The following is a 21,885-nucleotide window of genomic DNA, read 5'->3' as shown; positions in this document are numbered from 1 at the left end:
ATGAGGTTGAAGGAATTGTTTGTAGAGCTCCAAGACAGGATTGTGTCAAGGCACAGATCTGGGGAAAGGTACCAAAAAATGTCTGCGGCATTGAAGGTCCCCAAGAACACAGTGGCCTCCATCATTCTTAAATGGAAGAAGTTTGGAACCACCAAAACTCTTCCTAGAGATGGCCGCCCTGCCAAACTGAGCAATCAGGGGAGAAGGGCATTGGTCAGGGAGGTGACCAAGAACCCGATGGTCACTCTGACAGAGCTCTAGATTTCATCTGTGGAGATGGTTGTCCTTCTGGGAGGTTCTCCCATCTCTGCAGCACTCCACCAATCAGGTATTTATGATAGAGTGGTCAGACTTCAGTAAAAGGCACATGACAGTACGCTTGAAGTTCGCCAAAAGGCACCTAAAGACTCAGACCATGAGAAACAAGGTTCTCTGGTCTGATGAAACCAAGATTGAACTCTTTTGCCTGAATGCCAAGCGTCACATTGGGGAAAAACCAGGCACCATCCCTACGGTGAAGCATGATGGTGGCAGCATCAGACAAGGCTGTAATCGCTGCCTAAGGTGCTTCAACAAAGTACTGAGTAAAAGGTCTGAATACTTATGTAAAATGTAATATGTCCGTTTTTTCTTTGTAATACATTTAAAAAAATAAGTCTTTGCTTTGTAATTATGGGGTATTGTTTGTAAATTGAGGGGAAAATCAATTTTAGAATAAGGCTTTAATGTAACAAAATGTGGAAAAAGTCAAGGGGTCTGGAATACTTTCCGAATGCTCTGTAAGTATTTAGGTTTCTACTGATCAATCAGAAATCGATATATATATATATATATATATATATATATATATATATATATATATATATATATATATATATATATATATATATATATATATATATATAATAAAAATAATAAACAGGCACAAAAACATTTAAATAAAAATGGTTTATTCTCTTTAATATAGTATTTGTTCTATCCATAGCAGAAAAGAGCCTCCATTCCACTCAGTGCTATTATAGCTCTGACCCCAGGCCAGTGCAGCTCCATACTGACCAACACACATCTCACAGCACAACACCAGTGCCAAACTGACCTGGAGTCAGTCTCTGTATCACATCTGACATCAGCTTATTTGAAAACAGGGGAGTTGAGCTGGGTGGGGTGGGGAGCGAGCAGGGATTTCGGGGGGCAGTTCTAGGAGGGAATATCACACCTCATAGCTTGGATCCGATACGTTGTGTGTGACTGGGGCCAAGCAACGCTAGTACCCACGTTGTGAAAGATTTAGGTTTTATCCAAGAGTGTTGTGTGTGTTGCAAGTTGACTTCTTGCTCCAGTATGGCTGTAGACTTGGAGGCAGATCGTTTCTGCCACGAAAGGGTCACAAGTTGAGGTAACAAAGGTTTTCCTGGACGGCAAGAAGGAATAGAGACACGATCAAAAGAATGGAAGACTGGGCTTGTTACAATCTGGGTGTTTCTGTGCAGGTATGTGTGTGTGGATAGGTGTGAGAATGTGTACATGTCAGGGTTCTCCCCAGGATTATTTAACAAGGTGGTGCTGCTGAGCAGGTGTTTTCAACACCTGTAACTGACATTTCCTGCAATCTACTCATAAATATTTAAGAATTTTATTTTACATAATGGCACTGCTAGTCCACCAGGTGGTGCCGCTCTAACATTCTTTGGGGAGAACTCTGTGTGTCTGTATGTTACCTCCTCTCTGTCCATCATGTTGCATTGGATCCACTTATTGCCTTGGTGTCTGTGTTGGAGATGGACTGTTCATTCAGCACTGGATCTGAGGGACACAGAACATGGTAGGCAAGAGATCATCTCTTTCCAATTCACTCTTCATCAGTACAGGTCAAAGTTTAAAGAGATGGTGAGAGATTTCTGCAATAAAGTTCTCTATTACACAGTCAGATAAAAAAGGTCTTAAAGAGATACTTCAGGATTTTTGCAATGATGCCCTTTATCTACTGCTAGCAGATAGCACAATGACGGGAAGTCTATGGGTAACGCTAGTTAGCATTGGCTCGCGAAACTGCCTCTAACTTCCTTCATACTGGACACAGAAACATAGTATCTACAAGTTCAACTGACTATAGGGAAGTACATAAATGGCCTCTGACAAAATCCCAAAGTATCCCTTTAATTGGAAAAATCTGGAACCATCACTTTAAGTACTGGGTTTGAACTGCTTCTAACCATTTACACAACATCACAAAAGTACATTTGCATAAATAATTGCATACTGGACACAGAATGAGTGCACTTCACTGCCTAGCATTGGGTCCATGGACAGGGATGGAGAGAGGGAGAGACAGCGAAAGACAAAGACGGAGGAACGTAGAAAAATGGGATGAAAGAGTGACACTAGAGTTGAGTGGTCTTTGTGCAGCGCTCAACGTCCTACAAATCGCTCAGCACATTAAAAAAAAACCTGCATCTCCAAATTCGCTCCATTCATTTTAAAATACGTACAATACCAGTCAAAAGTTGACACCTACTCAATCAAGTGTTTTTATTTTTACATTGTAGAATAACAGTGAAGACATCAAAACTATGAAATAACACATATGGAATCAAATAGTAAAAAAAAAATTTTTTAAAAGGGTTTAACAAATCAAAATATATTTTATATTTGAGATTCTTAAAAGTAGTAACCCTTCACCTTGACAGCTTTGCACACTCTTGGCATTCTCTCAACCAGCTTCACTTGGAATGCTTTTCCAACAGTCTTGAAGGAGTTCCCACATATGCTGAGCACTTGTTGGCTGCTTTTCATTCACTCTGCGGTCCAACTCATCCCAAACCATCTCAATTGGGTTGAGGTCGGATGATTTTGTAGGCCAGGTCATCTGATGCAGCACTCCATCACTCTCCTTCTTGGTCAAATAGCCCTTACACAGCCTGGAGGTGTGTTGGGTCATTGTCCTGTTGAAAAACAAATGTCCCACTAAGCCCAAACCAGATGGGATGGCATATCGCTGCAGAATGCTGTGGTAGCCATGCTAATTAAGTGTGCCTTGAATTTTAAATAAATCACAAAGTGTCACCAGCAAAGCACCCCCACATCAACACCACCTCCTCCTCCATGCTTCACAGTGGGAACCATACACGCGGACATCCTCCGTTCACCTACTCTGAGTCTCAAAAACACAGCGGTTGGAATCAAAAATCTCAAATTTGGACTCCTCAGACCAAAGGACAGATTTTCACCAGCCTAATGTCCGTCCATTGCTCGTGTTTCTTGGCCCAAGCAAGTCTCTTCTAATTGGTGTCCTTTAGTAGTTGTTTCTTAACAACAATTCGACCATGAAGGCCTGATTCACACAGTCTCCTCTGAACAGTTGATGTTGATTCATTTGGGCTGCAATTTTTGAGGCTGGTAACTTTAATGAACTTATCCTCTGCAGCAGAGCTAACTCTTGGTCTTCCATTCCTGTGGTGGTCCTCATGAGAGCCAGTTTCATCATAGCACTAGATGGGTTTTACGACTGCACTTGAAGACATTTTCGAAGTTCTTAATTTTTCCGTAATGACTGACCATGTCTTAAAGTAATCATGGACTGTCGTTTCTCTTTGATTATTTGAGCTGTTCTTGCCATAATAAGGACTTGGTCTTTTAGTAAATAAGGCTATCTTCTGAATACCACCCCTACCTGGTCACAACACAACTGATTCGGTCAAACACATTTAGAAGGAAAGAAATTCCACAAATTAACTTAAGGCACACATGTTAATTCAAATGCATTCCAGGTGACTACCTCATGACGCTGGTTGAGAGAATGCCAAGAGTGGCAGAGGGAGGCAACCTTGAAGAACCTCAAATATAAAATATATTTAGATTTGTTTAGCAGTTTTTTGGTTACTGCATGTTGTGTTATAAAGAAAAAAATTAAGAAAAACCCTGGAATGAGTAGGTGTGTCCTAACTTTTGGCTGGTACTGTATATATACTTTAACAAACACCCCGTCTACCTTAGTGACAACGCACCGTTTGGTTTTGAAGTAGGCTAACATAAGAAGCTTCAACATGTCATCGGCTCCTGAACAAGGACCAAGCTGATGATATGTGGCGGCCATGTTAAAAAACGATTAGCTTTTTCTCCAATCTATTGATGACCAGATACTTCAGTTGTAACTGGCTCTGTTGTGCTCACATTTTACAGTTGATACACAACTTTAGCACTGTTACAAACTTACTCTTATTATTTAATAATAGCCTTTATATAAATCATCAATTAGTGTACTATTACCTGGTGGACTGATATCTATATATCTGTTCATTAGTGGGTGGGTAGGCTAAATGAATACAACAGAACAGGCTTATTACCTGGTGGACTGATATCTATATCTCTGTTCATTAGTGGGTGGGTAGGCTAAATGAATCCAACTGAACAGGTCTTATTAAAAGAACAGTGATGAAGGAATTTTTAAATGCGGTACCACAGTCAAATTTGAGCAAAAGACAAGGCCGATGTTGGAACATGTTTTGAGATCCTTTCCACGCTCCAGCCAAATTAGGGAGGCTCCGCTCCTCGCTCCACTCTGCTCATATCTTCTGCTCTGTGTGTGTTTATCTTAAGGGTTCTACACAATTTATGAAAACCGAGCCGACAGAGGTCCGTTTGCGTCGAGTAAAAAAAAAAAAATCTGCCACGCAAACGTTCGTAGAACTACGTATAGAGATGGAAACAGACCTGTGTAGGCTCTGTTTAGTAAACTGTGTAGACCCCTTTACAGAATTATGGCTGCTGCTGGACTTAGACTGAGAGGACAGACATACAGGTATGCATCTTACAGAAGTATGGATGCTGCATGGCCTCAGCAGCGGTCAGTCTCTGCTGGTGGTCGTAGCGTAGCAGCTTGTCCAGCAGGTCCAGGGACTCAGGGGTCACCAGGTGCTGGTTCTCTGTCTGGACAAACTGCTCCCAGCGCTTCCTTGTCTGCCTGGGGGGAGGAGAGGAAGTGCTTGAACTGGTCCAATAAGAAACAGGGAGGTACTGCTTGAACTGGTCCAATAAGAAACACTAATTTTAGTTTAACATTTCAAAATGTAACGCTACGGTTGTTCCTGAGGGGTATGTTGACACATCGCTTCACAAGTATCGATGTCCAAGGGCACAAACATCCAATAAAAGGAGAGAATGGGAAGCTAAAATGTGAAGGTGATTGGATCTTTCCTTTATATTCTATGTCCTTCAGGGTAACACGGAAACAACAGAACACTGGGATGTGGATTTCTACACAATCTATTTCTATCTGAACATTCCACACGGTAGGCTAGCACAGTGGTATGTGCTCCATGTAAACAAACAGTCTTGCCCACCCACTGCACTAAAACAAATCCCATTAGAGCCACTGAATACCACCCCCACAGTCCTCAACAGCAGCCCCTCTCCCACCTGAGTGACAGTCTGTTTCTGTCATGTCAGTGCTTTGTCAAATTGTTTGGCTTTTCAATGAGCAATGGACTCGACTAGAGCACAAAAAGATGTGGGACCAGGCTAGCCCTGTGCTACGCCCCCTAGTGGTACTTACTGTCCCAGGAGGTCTTTGAAACGTGTGTCCAGTTCAATGTGGTACTTGTGTAGGTAGCCAAACAGCTCATCTGTCCCAAGAACCTTAGCGATGCGGACCAGCTGGTTACAACATGGGACAGTCAGAGGAACGTTGAGACACACATCTACCATACATCCACACCTTCTACATCAAAGATGAACAGTGTTCATAGTGTGAATTCATGTGGTAATTTTGTTGTAATTATATATAACAGGGATTGTTGACAATAGAAGAAGTGATGACCTCTCCAGTGGCTGGTCCCACACCCAATGATGCCATTTCACACTGTTGTACTACATACAAGCATAGTATCATGGACTAGTGTAGTGTGGAACTGTGTGTGTTATTTACCTGGTCCTAGTTGCCGTGTGTGTGTGTGTGTGTGTGTGTGTGTGTGTGTGTGTGTGTGTGTGTGTGTGTGTGTGTGTGTGTGTGTGTGTGTGTGTGTGTACCTGATCGTAGTTGTCCTGGCCATGGAAGAATGGCTCTTTCAGGAAGATCATGCTGGCCAACATGCAGCCTAGACTCCACATGTCCAGACTGTAGTCATACAGCTACAAACACAACCACATAACAAGGACAATACAGAAGACTGGAAAAATACTCTACAAGTAATTCTAAAATCACAATGTGGTTCATTGAACAATATCCATTTATTGGTACATCTGTAAACATACTACTGTTGAACATACTAATGTTAGCAGACAGATAAATGTGTTGATGTAACAAGTATTAAACCAATATGTGCATCATGATGTATAACAGTGTATGTGGATGTTCACATTGTGGAAGTAGTGTGATGTATGTTAATAACTAGTGTGTACCTGATAGTCCACTAGCAGCTCTGGTCCTTTAAAATAACGGGAGGCCACCCTGACGTTGTATTCCTGAGCTGGGTGGTAGAACTCAGCCAGACCCCAGTCTATGAGACGCAGCTGAGACAGAGACACAGAGAGAGACACAGAGAGAGACAGCAGAGAGAGACAGCAGAGAGAGACAGCAGAGAGAGACAGCAGAGAGAGACAGCAGAGACAGCAGAGACAGACAGACAGACAGACAGACAGACAGACAGACAGACAGACAGACAGACAGACAGACAGACAGACAGACAGACAGACAGACAGACAGACAGAGAGAGAGGGAGAGAGAGGGAGAGAGAGGGAGAGGGAGGAATTAGAGGGGTTTGTGGCAGTGTGACATGTACAGAAGCAGAGCTTCCTGTTTTGCACTATGCTAACCTGCCTTCTAAGCCTTTCAAAATGTCCTTCTGACCCATCAAACAGTGGACCATCTTGGAACTACGGATCTATAGTATGTTCGGGATCAATTTCATTTTGAAAATCAGTAAAAAAGTGGTAACGGAATTCAGTTGAAAATAGTCTGAATATTAAATGGATCATTTTAAATGTATAAAATTCAACCATCAGTTGGTTATTGAATTGAAAAAAAGGATTTGATCCATAAAGCTGCTAAATGTCACTTCTTGGACGACCAGACCAAATTCACATAGAAATGTGTGTTATACATCTGTCACTCTCATTGAATGCAAGTCTAAGATCTATTCTATGGGCGCTATTTCTATGCTTCCAGTTCTTAAGTTTTGTTATTGCGTCTTACTTTCGGTTTTGTACACCAGCTTCAAACAGCTGAAAATACAATATTTTGGGTTATGAAAAATATATTTCACTGCCGTTTAGATGGTACAATGATTCTCTACACTATACTCATCTTTAATTTGATGGGCTCCCGAGTGGTGCAGTGGTTTAAGGCACTACATCGCAGTGCTGGAGGCGTCACTACAGACACCCTGGTTTGAATCCAGGCTGTATCACAATTGGCCCAGCGTCGTCCGGGTTTGGCCGGTGTAGGCCGTCATTGTAAATAAGTATTTGTTCTTAACTGACTTGCCTAGTTAAATAAAGGTTAGATAAATAAATAATGTTAGCCCTCAGCTTTGTTTTCTGCTGCTGCAGCACCACTACTGCCACCTGGTGGCTAAATAGAACCATGACAGCCCAACCGCCCCCCCTGCAACCCCCCCTCCATCCTCACAGCGTTTTGGTGCCATAACTTGACCCATTTAACACCTTCTGAAGTTTCCTCTCTGGATGAGTCCAAATTATCTCTTCTTCCTCCCAAAGTGTGACCTTGTTCACTTCCCTTCACTGATTCTAAAGGAAATGACAAGTATAAGAAATATGGTAGGAACTCCCACTAACCTATGCATCCACCTATACAATGCCATTACATTAGTGAGAAGATGACTGATTACTGCTGAATTCGTGTAGCAAAACAACGTAAGCTTGCGAGACTTGCGGACGGTTATAAGAGGTAAAAAAAAATCGAGTGTACACTTCAGGTGATATTTGGGACGCAACATTCTGTGACCCTCCTGATAAAACAAGTATTGATGCTCTGCTTCTGACCCAGGAGAAATTAGCTGCAGCTACTATGAGGCCAGCTATTTGGGAAACACTGGCCTAGATTAGTAGGGAACAGGGGCAGGAATGGTGTTTATCATAACATCATTTAAAAAATTGACTTCTATAGAAATAGGTCCTGCCTCTCGCTAAATAGTCTAAAGCAGATCATTCAGTAGATGTTCCTACCAGTTCTAGACTATGGTGACATCTATATCAGGGGTTACCAACCCTGTTCCTAGAGAACTACCCTCCTGTAGGTTTTAACTCCAACCCTGTTCCTGTAGAGCTACCCTCCTGTAGGTTTTAACTCCAACCCTGTTCCTGGAGAGCTACCCTCCTGTAGGTTTTAACTCCAACCCTGTTCCTGGAGAACTACCCTCCTGTAGGTTTTAACTCCAACCCTGTTCCTGGAGAACTACCCTCCTGTAGGTTTTAACTCCAACCCTGTTCCTGTAGAGCTACCCTCCTGTAGGTTTTAACTCCAACCCTGTTCCTGGAGAGCTACCCTCCTGTAGGTTTTAACTCCAACCCTGTTCCTGGAGAGCTACCCTCCTGTAGGTTTTAACTCCAACCCTGTTCCTGGAGAGCTACCCTCCTGTAGGTTTTAACTCCAACCCTGTTCCTGGAGAGCTACCCTCCTGTAGGTTAACTCCAACCCATATAAGACATATACACTAAACACAACATGTAAAGTGTTGGTCCCATGTTATAAACCACAACATGTAAAGTGTTGGTCCCATGTTATAAACCACAACATGTAAAGTGTTGGTCCCATGTTATAAACCACAACATGTAAAGTGTTGGTCTCATGTTTCATGAGCTGAAATTAAACTCAGAAATCTTCATAAGCTTTTTGTGTGCATTTCTCAAATGTGCACAAATTTGTTTACATCCCTGTTAGTGAGCATTTCTCCTTTGCCAAGATAATCCATCCACCTGATAGGTGTGGCATATCAAGAAGCTGATTAAACGGCATGATCATTACACAGGTGCACCTTGTGCTGGGGACAATAAAAGGCCACTAAAATGTGTCGTTTTGTCACACACAATACAACAACTTGAGGGAGCGTGCAATTGGCATGCGGACTGCATGAATGCACGGCCCCATGCAGCAAGGATCTGTACACAATTCCTGGAAGCTGAAAATGTCCCAGTTCTTCCATGGCCTGCATACTCAGAAATGTCACCCATTGAGCATGTTTAGGATGCTCTAGATCGACAGCATGTTCCAGTTCCCGCCAATATCCAGCAATATCGCAAAGCCATTGAAGAGGAGTGGGACAACATTCCACAGGCCACAATCAACAGCCTTATCAACTCTATGCGAAGGAGATGTGTCGCACTGCATGAGCAAATTGTGGTCCCACCAGATACTGACTGGTTTTCTGATCCACGCCCCTAGCTTTTTCTTTAAGGTATCTGTGACCAACAGATGCACATCTGTATTCCCAGTCATGTAAAATCCATAGATTAATGCGTAATTAATTCATTTCAATTGACCGATTTCCTTATATTAACTGTAACTCAGTAAAATCTTTGAAATTGCTGCATGTTGCGTAGATATTTTTGTTCAATATAGACTCAAAAAGGTTGTCAAGATGGGGAGAGGTCTGTCCGTAATAAAGAGATGCTCTGCTTTTTTGATACCACACTCCACAAACAAGTACTGCACCCTCTAGTTTTATCTCATCTTGATTATTGTCCAGTCGTGTGGTCAAGTCCTGCACCCTCTAGTTTTATCTCATCTTGATTATTGTCCAGTCGTGTGGTCAAGTCCTGCACCCTCTAGTTTTATCTCATCTTGATTAATGTCCAGTCGTGTGGTCAAGTCCTGCACCCTCTAGTTTTATCTCATCTTGATTATTGTCCAGTCGTGTGGTCAAGTCCTGCAAAGAAAGACCTAGTTAAGCTGCAGCTGGCCCAGAACAGAGTGGCACATCTTGCTCTTCATTGTAATCAGAGGGCTGATATAAATACTATGCATGCCAGTCTCTCTTGGCTAAGAGTTGAGGAAAGTGACTGCATCACCACTTCTTTTTATAAGAAACATTAATATGTTGAAAATCCCAAATTGTTTACATCGTCAACTTACACACAGCACTGACAAACACATTTACCACACCAGACAAGCCACCAGGGGTATTTTCAGTCCCCAGGTCCAGAACAAATTCAAGGAAAACGCACAGTATTATACAAAGCCATGAAACTCCCTTCCATCTTATACAGTGCAAGTTAACAGCAAACCTGGTAAAAAAAAACAGATAAAAGCAACACCTCACGGCACAATGCCTCTCCCCCATGGCACCTACCTGTTGTGTATGTACTGACGTACGTGTAACTGACAGACACGCGCACACACGTTCATGTTTTTAGATGTACAGTCGTGGCCAAAAGTTGAGAATGACACAAATATACATTTTTACAAAGTCTGCTGGCTCAGTTTGTATGATGGCAATTTGCATAAACTCCAGAATGTTATGAAGAGTGATCAGATGAATTGCAATTAATTGCAAAGTTCCTCTTTGTCATGCAAATGAACTGAATCCCCCAAAAACATTTCCACTGCATTTCAGCCCTGCCACAAAAGGACCAGCTGACATCATGTCAGTGATTATCTCGTTAACACAGGTGTGAGTGTTGACAAGGACAAGGCTGGCGATCACTCTGTCATGCTGATTGAGTTTGAATAACAGAGTGGAAGCTTCAAAAGGAGGGTGGTGCTTGGAATCATTGTTCTTCCTCTGTCAATCATGGTTACGTGCAAGGAAACACGTGCCGTCATCATTGCTTTGCACAGAAAGGGCTTCACAGGCAAGGATATTGCTGCCAGTAATATTGCACCTAAATCAACCATTTATCAGATCATCAAGAACTTCAAGGAGAGCAGTTCAATTGTTGTGAGAAGGCTTCAGGGCGCCCAAGAAAGTCCAGCAAGCGCCAGGACCGTCTCCTAAAGTTGATTCAGCTGCGGGATCGGGGCACCACCAGTACAGAGCTTGCTCAGGAATGGCAGCAGGCAGGTGTGAGTGCATCTGCACGCACAGTGAGGCGAAGACTTTTGGAGTTTGGCCTGGTGTCAAGAAGGGCAGCAAAAAAGCCACTTCTCTCCAGGAAAAACATCAGGGACAGACTGATATTCTGCAAAAGGTACAGGGATTGGACTGCTGAAGACTGGGGTAAAGTCATTTTCTCTGATGAATCCCCTTTCCGATTGTTTGGGGCATCCGGAAAAAAGGTGAGCACTAGAAGACAAGGTGAGCACTACAATCAGTCCTGTGTCATGCCAACAGTAAAGCATCCTGAGACCATTCATGTGTGGGGTTGCTTCTCAGCCAAGGGAGTGGGCTCACTCACAATTTTGCCTAAGAACACAGCCATGAATAAAGAAATGGTACCAACACATTCTCCGAGAGCAACTTCTCCCAACCATCCAGGAACAGTTTGGTGACGAACAATGCCTTTTCCAGCATGATAGAGCACCTTGCCATAAGGCAAAAGTGATAACTAAGTGGCTTGGGGAACAAAACATCGATATTTTTGGGTCCATGGCCAGGAAACTCCCCAGACCTTAATCCCATTGAGAACTTGTGGTCAATCCTCAAAAAGGTGGGTGGACAAACAAAACCCCACAAATTCTGACATCTCCAAGCATTGATTATGCAAGAATGGGCTGCCATCAGTCAGGATGAGGCCCAGAAGTTAATTGACAGCATGCCAGGGAGGATTGCAGAGGTCTTGAAAAAGAAAGGTCAACACTGCAAATATTGACTCTTTGCATCAACTTCATGTAATTGTCAATAAAAGCCTTTGACACTTATGAAATGCTTGTAATTATACTTCAGTATTCCATAGTAACATCTGACAAAAATATCTAAAGACACTGAAGCAGCAGACTTTGTGAAAATGTATATTTGTGTCATTCTCAAAACTTTTGGCCACGACTGTATGTAAATTGTAAAGTATTTTGTCTCTAAGGTATTTTGTGTCATGTGTCAGACCGCAGTAAGACCCTGTTCCTGGAGAGATAACCTCCTGTAGGTTTTCACTCCAACCCCAGTTGTAACTAACCTGGTTCAGCTTATCAACCAGGTCATTATTAGAATCAGGTGTGCTAGATTAGGGTTGGAGTGAAAACCTAAAGGACCGTAGCTCTCCAGGAACACGGTTGGAGAGCCCTTAACTATATTAACGCAGCTGCCACTTCATTAAAGCCGTTAGATGCAGTTTATCGTAACACCATTCCCTCAATTTGGCAAATATGACCACAACTAACCTCCCGATTCCTGCTGACAAGCAAAAACTCAAAACAGGAAGTATCAGTGACGTGCTCAATACGGAAGTGGTCGGATGAAGTGGATGCTAAGCTACAGGACTGTTTTGCAGCACAGACTAGAATGCAGTACGTTCCTGGATTCACCCGATGGCATTGAGGAATTTACCACAGTCACAGGCTTAATTAAAAAGTACATTGACGATGTCATTCCCACAATGACCGTATGTACATATTCCAACCACAAGCCACGGATTACAGGCAAAATCCGCACTGAGCTAAAGGCTAGAGCTGCCGCTTTCAAGGAGCGGGAAACTAAACCAATGAACTATCAACACAGGACCAAGATGGAATGCTACTACACCGGTTCTGACTCTCGTTGGATGTGGCAGGGCTTGTAAACTGTCAGTGATTACAAAAGGAAACCCAACCACGAGCTGTCCAGTGACACAAGTATACCAGACAAGCTAAATACCTTCTATGCTAGCGTCGAGGCAAGCAACACTGAACCATGCATTAAAGAACAAGCTGTTCCGGCTGTCGTAGCCAATGTGAATAAGACCTTTAAACAGGTCAACATTCACAAGGCTGAAGGGCCTGACGGATTAGCAGGACACCAACTCAGAGCATGCACTGACCTGCTGGCAAGTGTCTTCACTGACATTTTCAACTTCTCACCGACCCAGTCTGTAATACCTACATGTTTCAAGCAGACCACTATAGAACCCTGTGCCCAAGAACGCTAAGGTAACCTGTCTAAATGACTACAGCCCAGTAGCACTCATCTGTAGCCACGAAATGCTTTGATAGGCTGGTCATGGCTCACAGCACCATCATCACAGACACCCTGGACCCACTCCAATTTGCATACCGTCCCAACAGATCCACAGGTGACGCAATCTTTATTGCACTCCAAACTGCCGTCTCCCACCGGGACAAAAAGAAGACCTACATGAGAATGCTATTCACTGACTACAGCTCAGCGTTCACCATAGTTCCCTCCGATCTCCATAACTAAGCTATGGACTCTGGGACTAAACACCTCCCTCTGCAATTGGGTCCTGTACTTCCTGACGGGCCACACCCAGGTGGTGAGGGTAGGCACATGTGCCACGCTGCCCCTCAACATGGGGCCCCTCAGGGGTGCATGCATAGTCCCCTCCTGTACTCCATGTTCACCCATGACTGCGTGGCTGTGTACGACTCCAACACCATCATTAAGTTTACATACGACACGACTGTGGTAGGACTGATCACTGACAACGATGAGACAGCCTCCAGGGAGGAGGTTAGAGACCTGGCAGTGTGGTGCGAGTGCATGGCCAGGATTATCAACAACCACCACGGGTCGCTAATATGGCCAGGATTATCAACAACCACCACGGGTCGCTGATATGACCAGGATTATCAACAACTACCACGGGTCGCTAATATGACCAGGATTATCAACAACTACCACGAGTCGCTAATATGACCAGGATTATCAACAACTACCACGGGTCGCTAATATGACCAGGATTATCAACAACTACCACGGGTCGCTGATATGACCAGGATTATCAACAACTACCACGGGTCGCTAATATGACCAGGATTATCAACAACTACCACGGGTCGCTAATATGACCAGGATTATCAACAACTACCACGGGTCGCTGATATGACCAGGATTATCAACAACTACCACGGGTCGCTAATATGACCAGGATTATCAACAACTACCACGGGTCACTAATATGACCAGGATTGTCAACACCTATCACGGGTCGCTAATATGGCCAGGATTATCAACAACTACCACGAGTCGCTAATATGACCAGGATTATCAACAACTACCACGGGTCACTAATATGACCAGGATTATCAACAACTACCACGGGTCGCTAATATGACCAGGATTATCAACAACTACCACGGGTCGCTAATATGACCAGGATTATCAACAACTACCACGGGTCACTAATATGACCAGGATTATCAACAACTACCACGGGTCGCTAATATGACCAGGATTATCAACAACTACCACGGGTCGCTGATATGACCAGGATTATCAACAACTACCACGGGTCGCTAATATGACCAGGATTATCAACAACTACCACGGGTCACTAATATGACCAGGATTGTCAACACCTATCACGGGTCGCTAATATGGCCAGGATTATCAACAACTACCACAGGGCGCTAATATGACCAGGATTGTGCCTTTGGCTACTGGACAACGAAAGAAAGTTGATATAAAATAAATTGCCTCCAAGGATATGGTGTGATTGACTAGGCTACTTTAAAGCAAGGTAAGACATGCCTCATATGTAGTAAAAAACTTTCACGTTTCAAACAATTAAATTCATGTTTTCTAAACGCATACTGCCTCCAGCTCACTGCAAAGTGGTGTGTGAGGTGATGATGAAGCCTGCCTTCCGTTGCCGTTGGAGACGCTGTCTGACAGACTTTCCCCTCAAAGGCTCTGTATGTGAACGGTGTGATAAGATGCATAACAAATATACTGTATTACACACCTATTTAATTCCACTAAATTAACCCAAATTAACCTATAGACCGATAGGCATGACTAGTCAAATGTGTTTCCATCAACTGGTATTTCTGTCAATTAATAGGATAAAAAAATATATATATATTATTTCTAAATGGGATCTTCTTCTACCGGACAATTGGCCGGTGCCAATTATACCAGTATTTCAACAACAACAAAAATGTAAATTGGCCAAAAGCCGGCTAACAGAAACCCTGTGCTCAACAGTTAATCAAACGGCTAACTGGACTATTTGCATTGACTCCCTTGTTTGCACTTACATTCTTGCACTGGCTCTACACACACACTCACTGGACTGTAGCCACACACTGCTACTGTATTATCCATCCTGACGGCCTTTTACCCCTAGTTACCCCCTAGTTACCACCTAGTTACCTACATGCACATTGCCTTCAGAAAGTATTCATATCCCTTGACTTATTTCACATTTTGTTGTGTTACAGCCTGAATTGAAAATTGATTAAATTATTTTTATATCACTCATCTACATACCATAGCCAATAATAACAAGGTGAAAGAGAGTGAAAAAAATTCCCCTTTATAAAATGTATTGAAAATGAAACAAATATCTAATTTACATAAGTATATTGGAACCGGTACTCCTTGTATGGAGCCTTGTTATTGTTATTTTCGTTTGCTCATCTTTTTTTTGTTTTACTTTTTAACTCTGGATTGTTGGGAAAGGGCTCGTAAGTAAACATTTCACGGTAAAGTCTACACCTGTTGTACTCATAAAATGTTATTAGATTTTTTGCGGGTCGACAGTTTGTGCTCATCACTGCATTCTCTACTGTAAAGTTGGTTGGCCGTCTCTGATATCACGTAGGTTGAAACATTGCTGTGTTTTCATTCATAAAGCCTTCTTACAAAAAACTCCCAATGTACCTAACATCATTACTAACCTCTAGACATGAGTGGATAAATGTGGAAAATTCCTTGTCTGTACTGAGTTAGGTAAACCAGCTTTGAGTTTTTTTCCCACTATATTTCTGGAACAATATTCAAAATGTGATGTTTTGGTGTCTCCAGGTCAATTCATAAAGTTGATTGAGGACATTATTACTGATGAATGTGATGTTTTGGTGTCTCCTGGTCAATTCATAAAGTTGATTGAGGACATTATTACTGATGAATGTGATGTTTTGGTGTCTCCTGGTCAATTCATAAAGTTGATTGAGGACATTATTACTGATGAATGTGATGTTTTGGTGTCTCCAGGTCAATTCATAAAGTTGATTGAGGACATTATTACTGATGAATGTGATGTTTTGGTGTCTCCTGGTCAATTCAGAAAGCTGATTGAGGACATTATTACTGATGAATGTGATGTTTTGGTGTCTCCTGGTCAATTCAGAAAGTTGATTGAGGACATTATTACTGATGAATGTGATGTTTTGGTGTCTCCTGGTCAATTCAGAAAGCTGATTGAGGACATTATTACTGATGAATGTGTTTGTTTTTTATGACCATGTTTTTCTATCTGTAAAAGAAACCTTGGTCTTAGTATGACTCCCTGAAAAAAATAAAGGTTAAATAAGATATATTTTTTTAACCTTGTAGAGACCCAGGACATAAAGAGGATATTGTTTTGGGGTGGGCCAACTTCCATCATGTATGAATTGACGATGATGTCAGCAAAACCAGAAATCCTGATTAAAACCAGGAAATGAAGAAACCCCAACCCTGAGAGAGGGAGAGTTTGATGTTGCTCCCAGGACTCTCCAGATTGTATCTCAATGAGAATAACCTGTTTAAATAAAGATGATCGGATGGCTACCTTTCTCATCTGGTGGTCGATCATGACGTTGTGTGGTTTGACATCCCTGTGCATGATCCCCATGCTATGGCAGTAGTCCAGAGCCTGCAGGAGACAACACAAAAGGACATCACAGTCTAGACGACAGTCTTTATCTGAAGACTCTTTTCAGGCTCTCTTGACCAAAAAGTAGTGTCAATGGAAACAAATTGAAGCCAAATTATTTGACAAGTGGGATGCAACAGAGCCAAGCGTGGGGACCTGCCAGCTTCCCTTACCTTGAGAAGCTCGTACACATAGAAACGAATATCAAAGTCTGTTAACTTCTGGTAAAGCTCCTGTGAATGAGATTAAACAAAGGTTAACTACAGTGCATTTGGAAAGTATTCATACCACTTGACTTTTTCCACATTTTGTTACAGCCGTATTCTAAAATGTATTAAAGAAAAAAAAATATATATCCTCAATCTACACACAATACCCCGTAATGACAAAGGAAAAACTGTTTTTTTTAAATGTTCGCAAATTTAAAATAAAATAACCTTTACATAAGTATTCATACCCTTTGCTATGAGACTTGAAATTGAGCTCAGGTGCATCCTGTTTCCATTGATCATCCTTGTTGTTTCTACAACTTGATTGGAGTCCACCTGTGGTAAATTCAATTGATTGGACATGATTTGGAAAGGCACCCACCTGTCTATATAAGGTCCCACAGTTGACAGTGCATGTCAGAGCAAAAACCAAGCCATGAGGTCGAAGGAATTGTCCGTAGAGCTCCGAGACAGGATGGTGTCGAGGCACAAATCTGGGGAAGGGTAGCAAAACATTTCTGCAGCATTGAAGGTCCCCAAGAACACAGTGGTCTCCATCATTCTTAATTGAAAGAAGTTTGGAACAAACACGACTCTTCCTAGAGCTGGCCACCCGACCAAATTGAGCAATCGGGGGAGAAGGGCCTTGGTCAGGGAGGTGACCAAGAACCCGTTGGTCAGTCTGACAGAGCTCCAGAGTTCCTCTATGGCGATGGGAGAACCTTCTAGAAGGACAACCATCTATGCAGCACTCCATCAATCAGGCCTTTACGGTAAAGTGGCCAGACAGAAGCCACTCCTCAGTAAAAGGCACACGACAGCTTGCTTGGAGTTTGCCAAAAGGCACCTAAAGATGAAACCAATATTTAACTGATTGGCCTGAATGCCAAGCGTCACATCTGGAGGAAACCTTGCACCATCCCTACAGCGAGGAATGGTGGTGGCAGCATCATGCTGTGAGGATGTTTTTCAGCAGCAGGGACTGGGAGACTAGTCAGGATTGAGGGAAAGATGAACGGAGCAAAGTACAGAGAGAGCCTTAATGAAAACCTGCTCCAGAGTGCTGAGGACCTCTGACTGGGGCAAAAGTTCACCTTCCAACAGGGCAACAACCCATAGCACACAGCCAAGACAACACTGGAGTGGCTTTGGAACAAGTCTCAATGTCCTTGAGTGGCCCTGCCAGAGCCCAGACTTGAACCTGATTGAACGTCTCTTAAGACCTGAAAATAGCTGTGCAGCAACGCTTCCCATTCAACCTGACAGAGCTTGAGAGGATCTGCAGAGAAGAACGGGAGAAACTCCACTAATACAGGTGTGCCAAGCGTCTAGCGTCATAGCCAAGAAGACTTGAGGCAGTAATCGCTCCCAAAGGTGCTTCAACAAAGTACTGAGTAAAGGGTCTGAATACTTATGTAAATGTGATAGTTTTTTTTGTTTTGCAAAAAAATTCAAAACATTTGTTTTTACTTTGTCATTATGGGGTACTGTGTGTAGATTGTATTTTTTTGCTTTTAATTTAATCAATTTTAGAAAAACGCTGTAACAAAATGTGGAAAAAGTCAAGGGGTCTGAATACTTTACGAACGCACTGTACTTTCAAAATGTTTACAGATTAAAAAGTATTTGTTATATGATATCAGTATATTTTCATGTCTTAACTTTTCAAACAGACAATTACCTTAGAGAGAGATCAGTAACTTTACATAATTTCTTTGTAGTAGTTTCACATGAATGCATGATATTCACCAAACATCAGTACCTTAAAATCTGTGTTATTGATGCACTCAAAGACAAGTGCTGGCGTTCTAGACTGCAGAGAGACAAGATGGGAGAATTCATCTCTGATTATTAAAGAATAAAGAAGATGGCAGAGAGAGAGTTCTATTGTTGAAGAAATACAATCACAAGCACACATTTCAACAAAAGCAGAGCAGCACACCACTAAAGGCAAATAAACTGATGGGAAAGACATTACAATGAAAACAGTCTCACACTCATCTCTCTCCTTGTTTGTGGATTTATCACCAACATTGTCCAAATAGCCTTCATCAGGGGGCTCTCTCATTCTACAGTTTAACTTTGCTGATAGTGGGCTTTGAGAAAAGGTTTGACTTACTATGACTGTGATAGGTGGTTGTCTTACCTAGCTAAGATGAATGCACTAACTGTGAGTGGCTCTGGATAAGAGTCAGCTAAATAACTGAAATGTAAATCTGTTAGTCAGCACCTCACTGTGACGGTGTGGGCTCATTAATTCCCTTTTCACGGAGGGGAGGTCACACCCCTAAATGCAAATAAACACACACCCAATGGAGTACTGGGGCTGACCAGAGAGACCACAGAAATATAATCTATAGAATGGAGTACTGGGGCTGACCAGAGAGACCACAGAAATAATCTATAGAATGGAGTACTGGGGCTGACCAGAGAGACCACAGAAATATAATCTACAGAATGGAGTACTGGGCCTGACCAGAAAGACAACAGAAATATAATCTATAGAATGGAGTACTGGGGTTGACTGGCAAGATCACATAAATGTAATCTATAGTATGAAATACTGGGGCTGACCGGAGAGACCATAGAAATATAATCTACAGAATAGTGTATTGAGGCTGAATGGAGAGACCACATAAATGGAATCTATAGAACAGGCCTCCTCTGTCAAGTCATTGATGCCATTATGGGACGACTGGCAGCCATTGCAAGTTTACCAGTCAATATGTGATTGTTAGAGGCACTAAGCCCCTTCTAGAGATTATATTTCTATGAGAGAGACATACCACAGGATCCTTCACTGTGTCCACCAGGCGGATGATGTTGGTTCCACCACGCAGGTTCTCCAGGATCTTAATCTCTCGCTTGATCTTCTTCTTCTTGACAGGCTGAAACAAGAGATCAATCATTTCCAGATATAAACACAACAAAAAGAACCTCAAAGTCTCAATCAGGCAGGGTTGTATTCTCCAGAACCAAACGGAAACAATTGGACCGAAACATAACTCTACACACTCCATTGGGTGTGCGCACTAATGAATATGACCCTGTTCAACTGAAGCCAATAGAAGGCCAACTGTTTTAAGCAGGGGCCACATGCCTAGGTTGAGGGTCCTATTACCTCCATTGTATACACCTACGGAAAAACATTCAAAACACATCAAATGACAGCAGCTCACCTTGAGGATTTTAACCACCACTTTCTCATTGTTGCTGACGTTGACGGCTTCAAACACCTCGCTGTATTTCCCTCGGCCCAGCTTCCGTACCAACTGGTAGTTGTCCTGATTACTGCAGAGAGAAGAACAAGACAATCCTGAGAAGAGACCTGTGGGAATTGGTAGGAGTATATGCATGCAGTAGGGTTATCAGACAGGATTATCTAGAAGGGATAATACACATTTACAACAGGATTCTCCTAACTCCTGTCCTGAAGAGCAACTGGGTGATAAACAGACGTTTGATCAAACCCAGTAGGCTTGGAATGAAAGCATGCACACACAGCTCTCCAGAATTAGAGACCCCTAGTAACTAACAGTTAGTAGAATAGCTACATCCTTCTTTACCTCCAGCTTGGCACGTGTGCATCGTAGTCCCAGTAGTCCCTGGTCTTCTGCGTGTTGACATCGGTGTAGACCCGAGCTTTACTGCTGACCGTAGGAGGGGGCATCGCGAGCTTGTACGCACGGTGCTGATGGGGCTCACCTTCCACAACAATACTACTCTTCTTGGCGCGAAATTGGAAGGCAGGGCACCGACTTTCGGAGACCCTAGATTTAGTTAACTCCGTGTAAGATGGCTTAACATTGGTTTGGGCTACTTTCGTCCGTAGTTGGTGACCGCAGTCGGCAGCACTTGCTGTGCGGATTGTCAAAGCTACGATGAGCGAGTTCCTGATGCCCCTGAACAGCCTGTTTGGCAAGATGCTATGGTGGACCGCCAGTTTCAGGGAGGCGGCAGGAGAAAAGGGAAAGAGGATGAGGTAGACTAACACAATTGGCAATAAGGATTCAATATCGGACAGCTAGCTAGTAACTCAAATCGAGAAATGGTTTAAAAAGCAATTTACGAGGCCGCGAGCTGGGCAAGCTAATTGAATTTGACAGACCCCTCTGGTATAAGCAAGATAAGTTAGCTAGTTAGCCTAGATGCTAACCAGTTAAGTTGGGCCCCCGTGTTCATCACAATACTAACGTAAACGAATACGATAAGCCACCATAAGTACAATATCAAACAGCAAGCTTGAGTTGCGATAATAAGTTCTCTAACAATGGTCAGTTGGTTTAGAAAAGACGTGAAATCCGTCTCGCTACATGTACGTTACTGTAGAAATGATTGTCGTCAGCTAGCCTGCTACTGTTAGCTAGCTAGCAGCACACTCGGGTAGGAAGTCCAGCGACATGTATTTGGGCTTGCGGTGGCACCCTCTCCAGGGCGCAAAGTTCGAGGAAAATGCCTGAGAATATTACACTTGAAACCGCTGAATATGTTTTTGAGTCTGGCTAATGGGTTTAGCTAAATATTCATTCTAAGAAGACTCCGTCGTTCAAGTCGTAGCTGCTGCGACTCCGTTGCAACAAAAACATCACCCGGAAGTAGTCGCCAGTGACCCCTCCAAACGCAACATTGTAGCGGCCCAAAGATCACTTCTGTAGCCGTTACTGGCCGCATTCTAACCGGCAGGGGTTGTTTTGTAGCGGGGTTTCGTTTGAAGATATATCACACATTTCTAACCTAGCAATTGCTTTATTGAAACGTAACTATATATTATTTGACTAAGTAAATGTATATCACCCTTCTGGCAAATATCTAGTGAAAGCCTGAAATACGTACCAAAATATTCACATGTAGTTTCCTTTCAGGTTAGGTGTGTTGTAATTCCACCTCGGTACATGATCATTAAAAAATTTGCACCTTGTGGACAACATTTCCATGTGCATTGAAGTATTGTGTTTATGTATGAGACAATTTCCTGTTTTTTGTCAAGAACTTC

General features: G+C 42.7%; 1 protein-coding gene across 5 annotated transcripts; it reads right to left on the bottom strand.

The window, feature by feature from the left end:
* Positions 1–933: 933 nt before the first annotated feature.
* On the bottom strand, positions 934–21,529 carry csk22 (Casein kinase II subunit alpha). Of its 5 annotated transcripts, NM_001140057.1 has the most exons (13): positions 21,212–21,474; positions 20,459–20,818; positions 20,072–20,183; positions 19,679–19,780; positions 18,655–18,705; positions 16,857–16,916; positions 16,600–16,683; positions 6,397–6,507; positions 6,025–6,126; positions 5,552–5,652; positions 4,812–4,960; positions 1,719–1,803; positions 934–1,411 (listed from the first exon to the last, which is right to left on the bottom strand). In NM_001140057.1, the coding sequence occupies exons 2-12, from the start codon at positions 20,560–20,562 to the stop codon at positions 1,733–1,735; spliced, it is 1,047 nt and encodes a 348-aa protein (NP_001133529.1). In that variant the 5' UTR covers positions 20,563–20,818; positions 21,212–21,474; the 3' UTR covers positions 934–1,411; positions 1,719–1,732. The 5 variants fall into 5 exon arrangements, with proteins under 5 accessions (NP_001133529.1, XP_082813639.1, XP_082813641.1 ...); XM_082957513.1 differs by having other exon boundaries at positions 4,797–4,960; positions 20,459–21,529; XM_082957515.1 differs by having other exon boundaries at positions 20,459–21,522.
* Between the last annotated feature and the right edge of the window lie 356 nt (positions 21,530–21,885).

Source organism: Salmo salar, chromosome 11 (genome assembly GCF_965601325.2).
Source record: "Salmo salar chromosome 11, fSalSal1, whole genome shotgun sequence".
Lineage (NCBI taxonomy): Eukaryota > Metazoa > Chordata > Actinopteri > Salmoniformes > Salmonidae > Salmo > Salmo salar.
Note: the sequence above shows the minus strand (reverse complement) of the source record. Positions and strands in the feature narration are given on the sequence as shown.

What these genes read in the sequence shown, in the direction of transcription:
- csk22 (XM_082957512.1), bottom strand. Translation starts at nt 17,649, where the DNA reads ATGGAGTGCTGCATAGATGGTTGTCCTTCTAGAAGGTTCTCCCATCGC. An exon ending in ATGTGTACGAGCTTCTCAAG is followed by an intron (nt 16,684 to 16,856) that starts GTAAGGGAAGCT and finishes TGTCTCCTGCAG; the next exon opens with GCTCTGGACTACTGCCATAG. An exon ending in CTTCTGTAAGATGCATACCT is followed by an intron (nt 1,804 to 4,796) that starts GTATGTCTGTCC and finishes TGTGTCCCTCAG; the next exon opens with ATCCAGTGCTGAATGAACAG.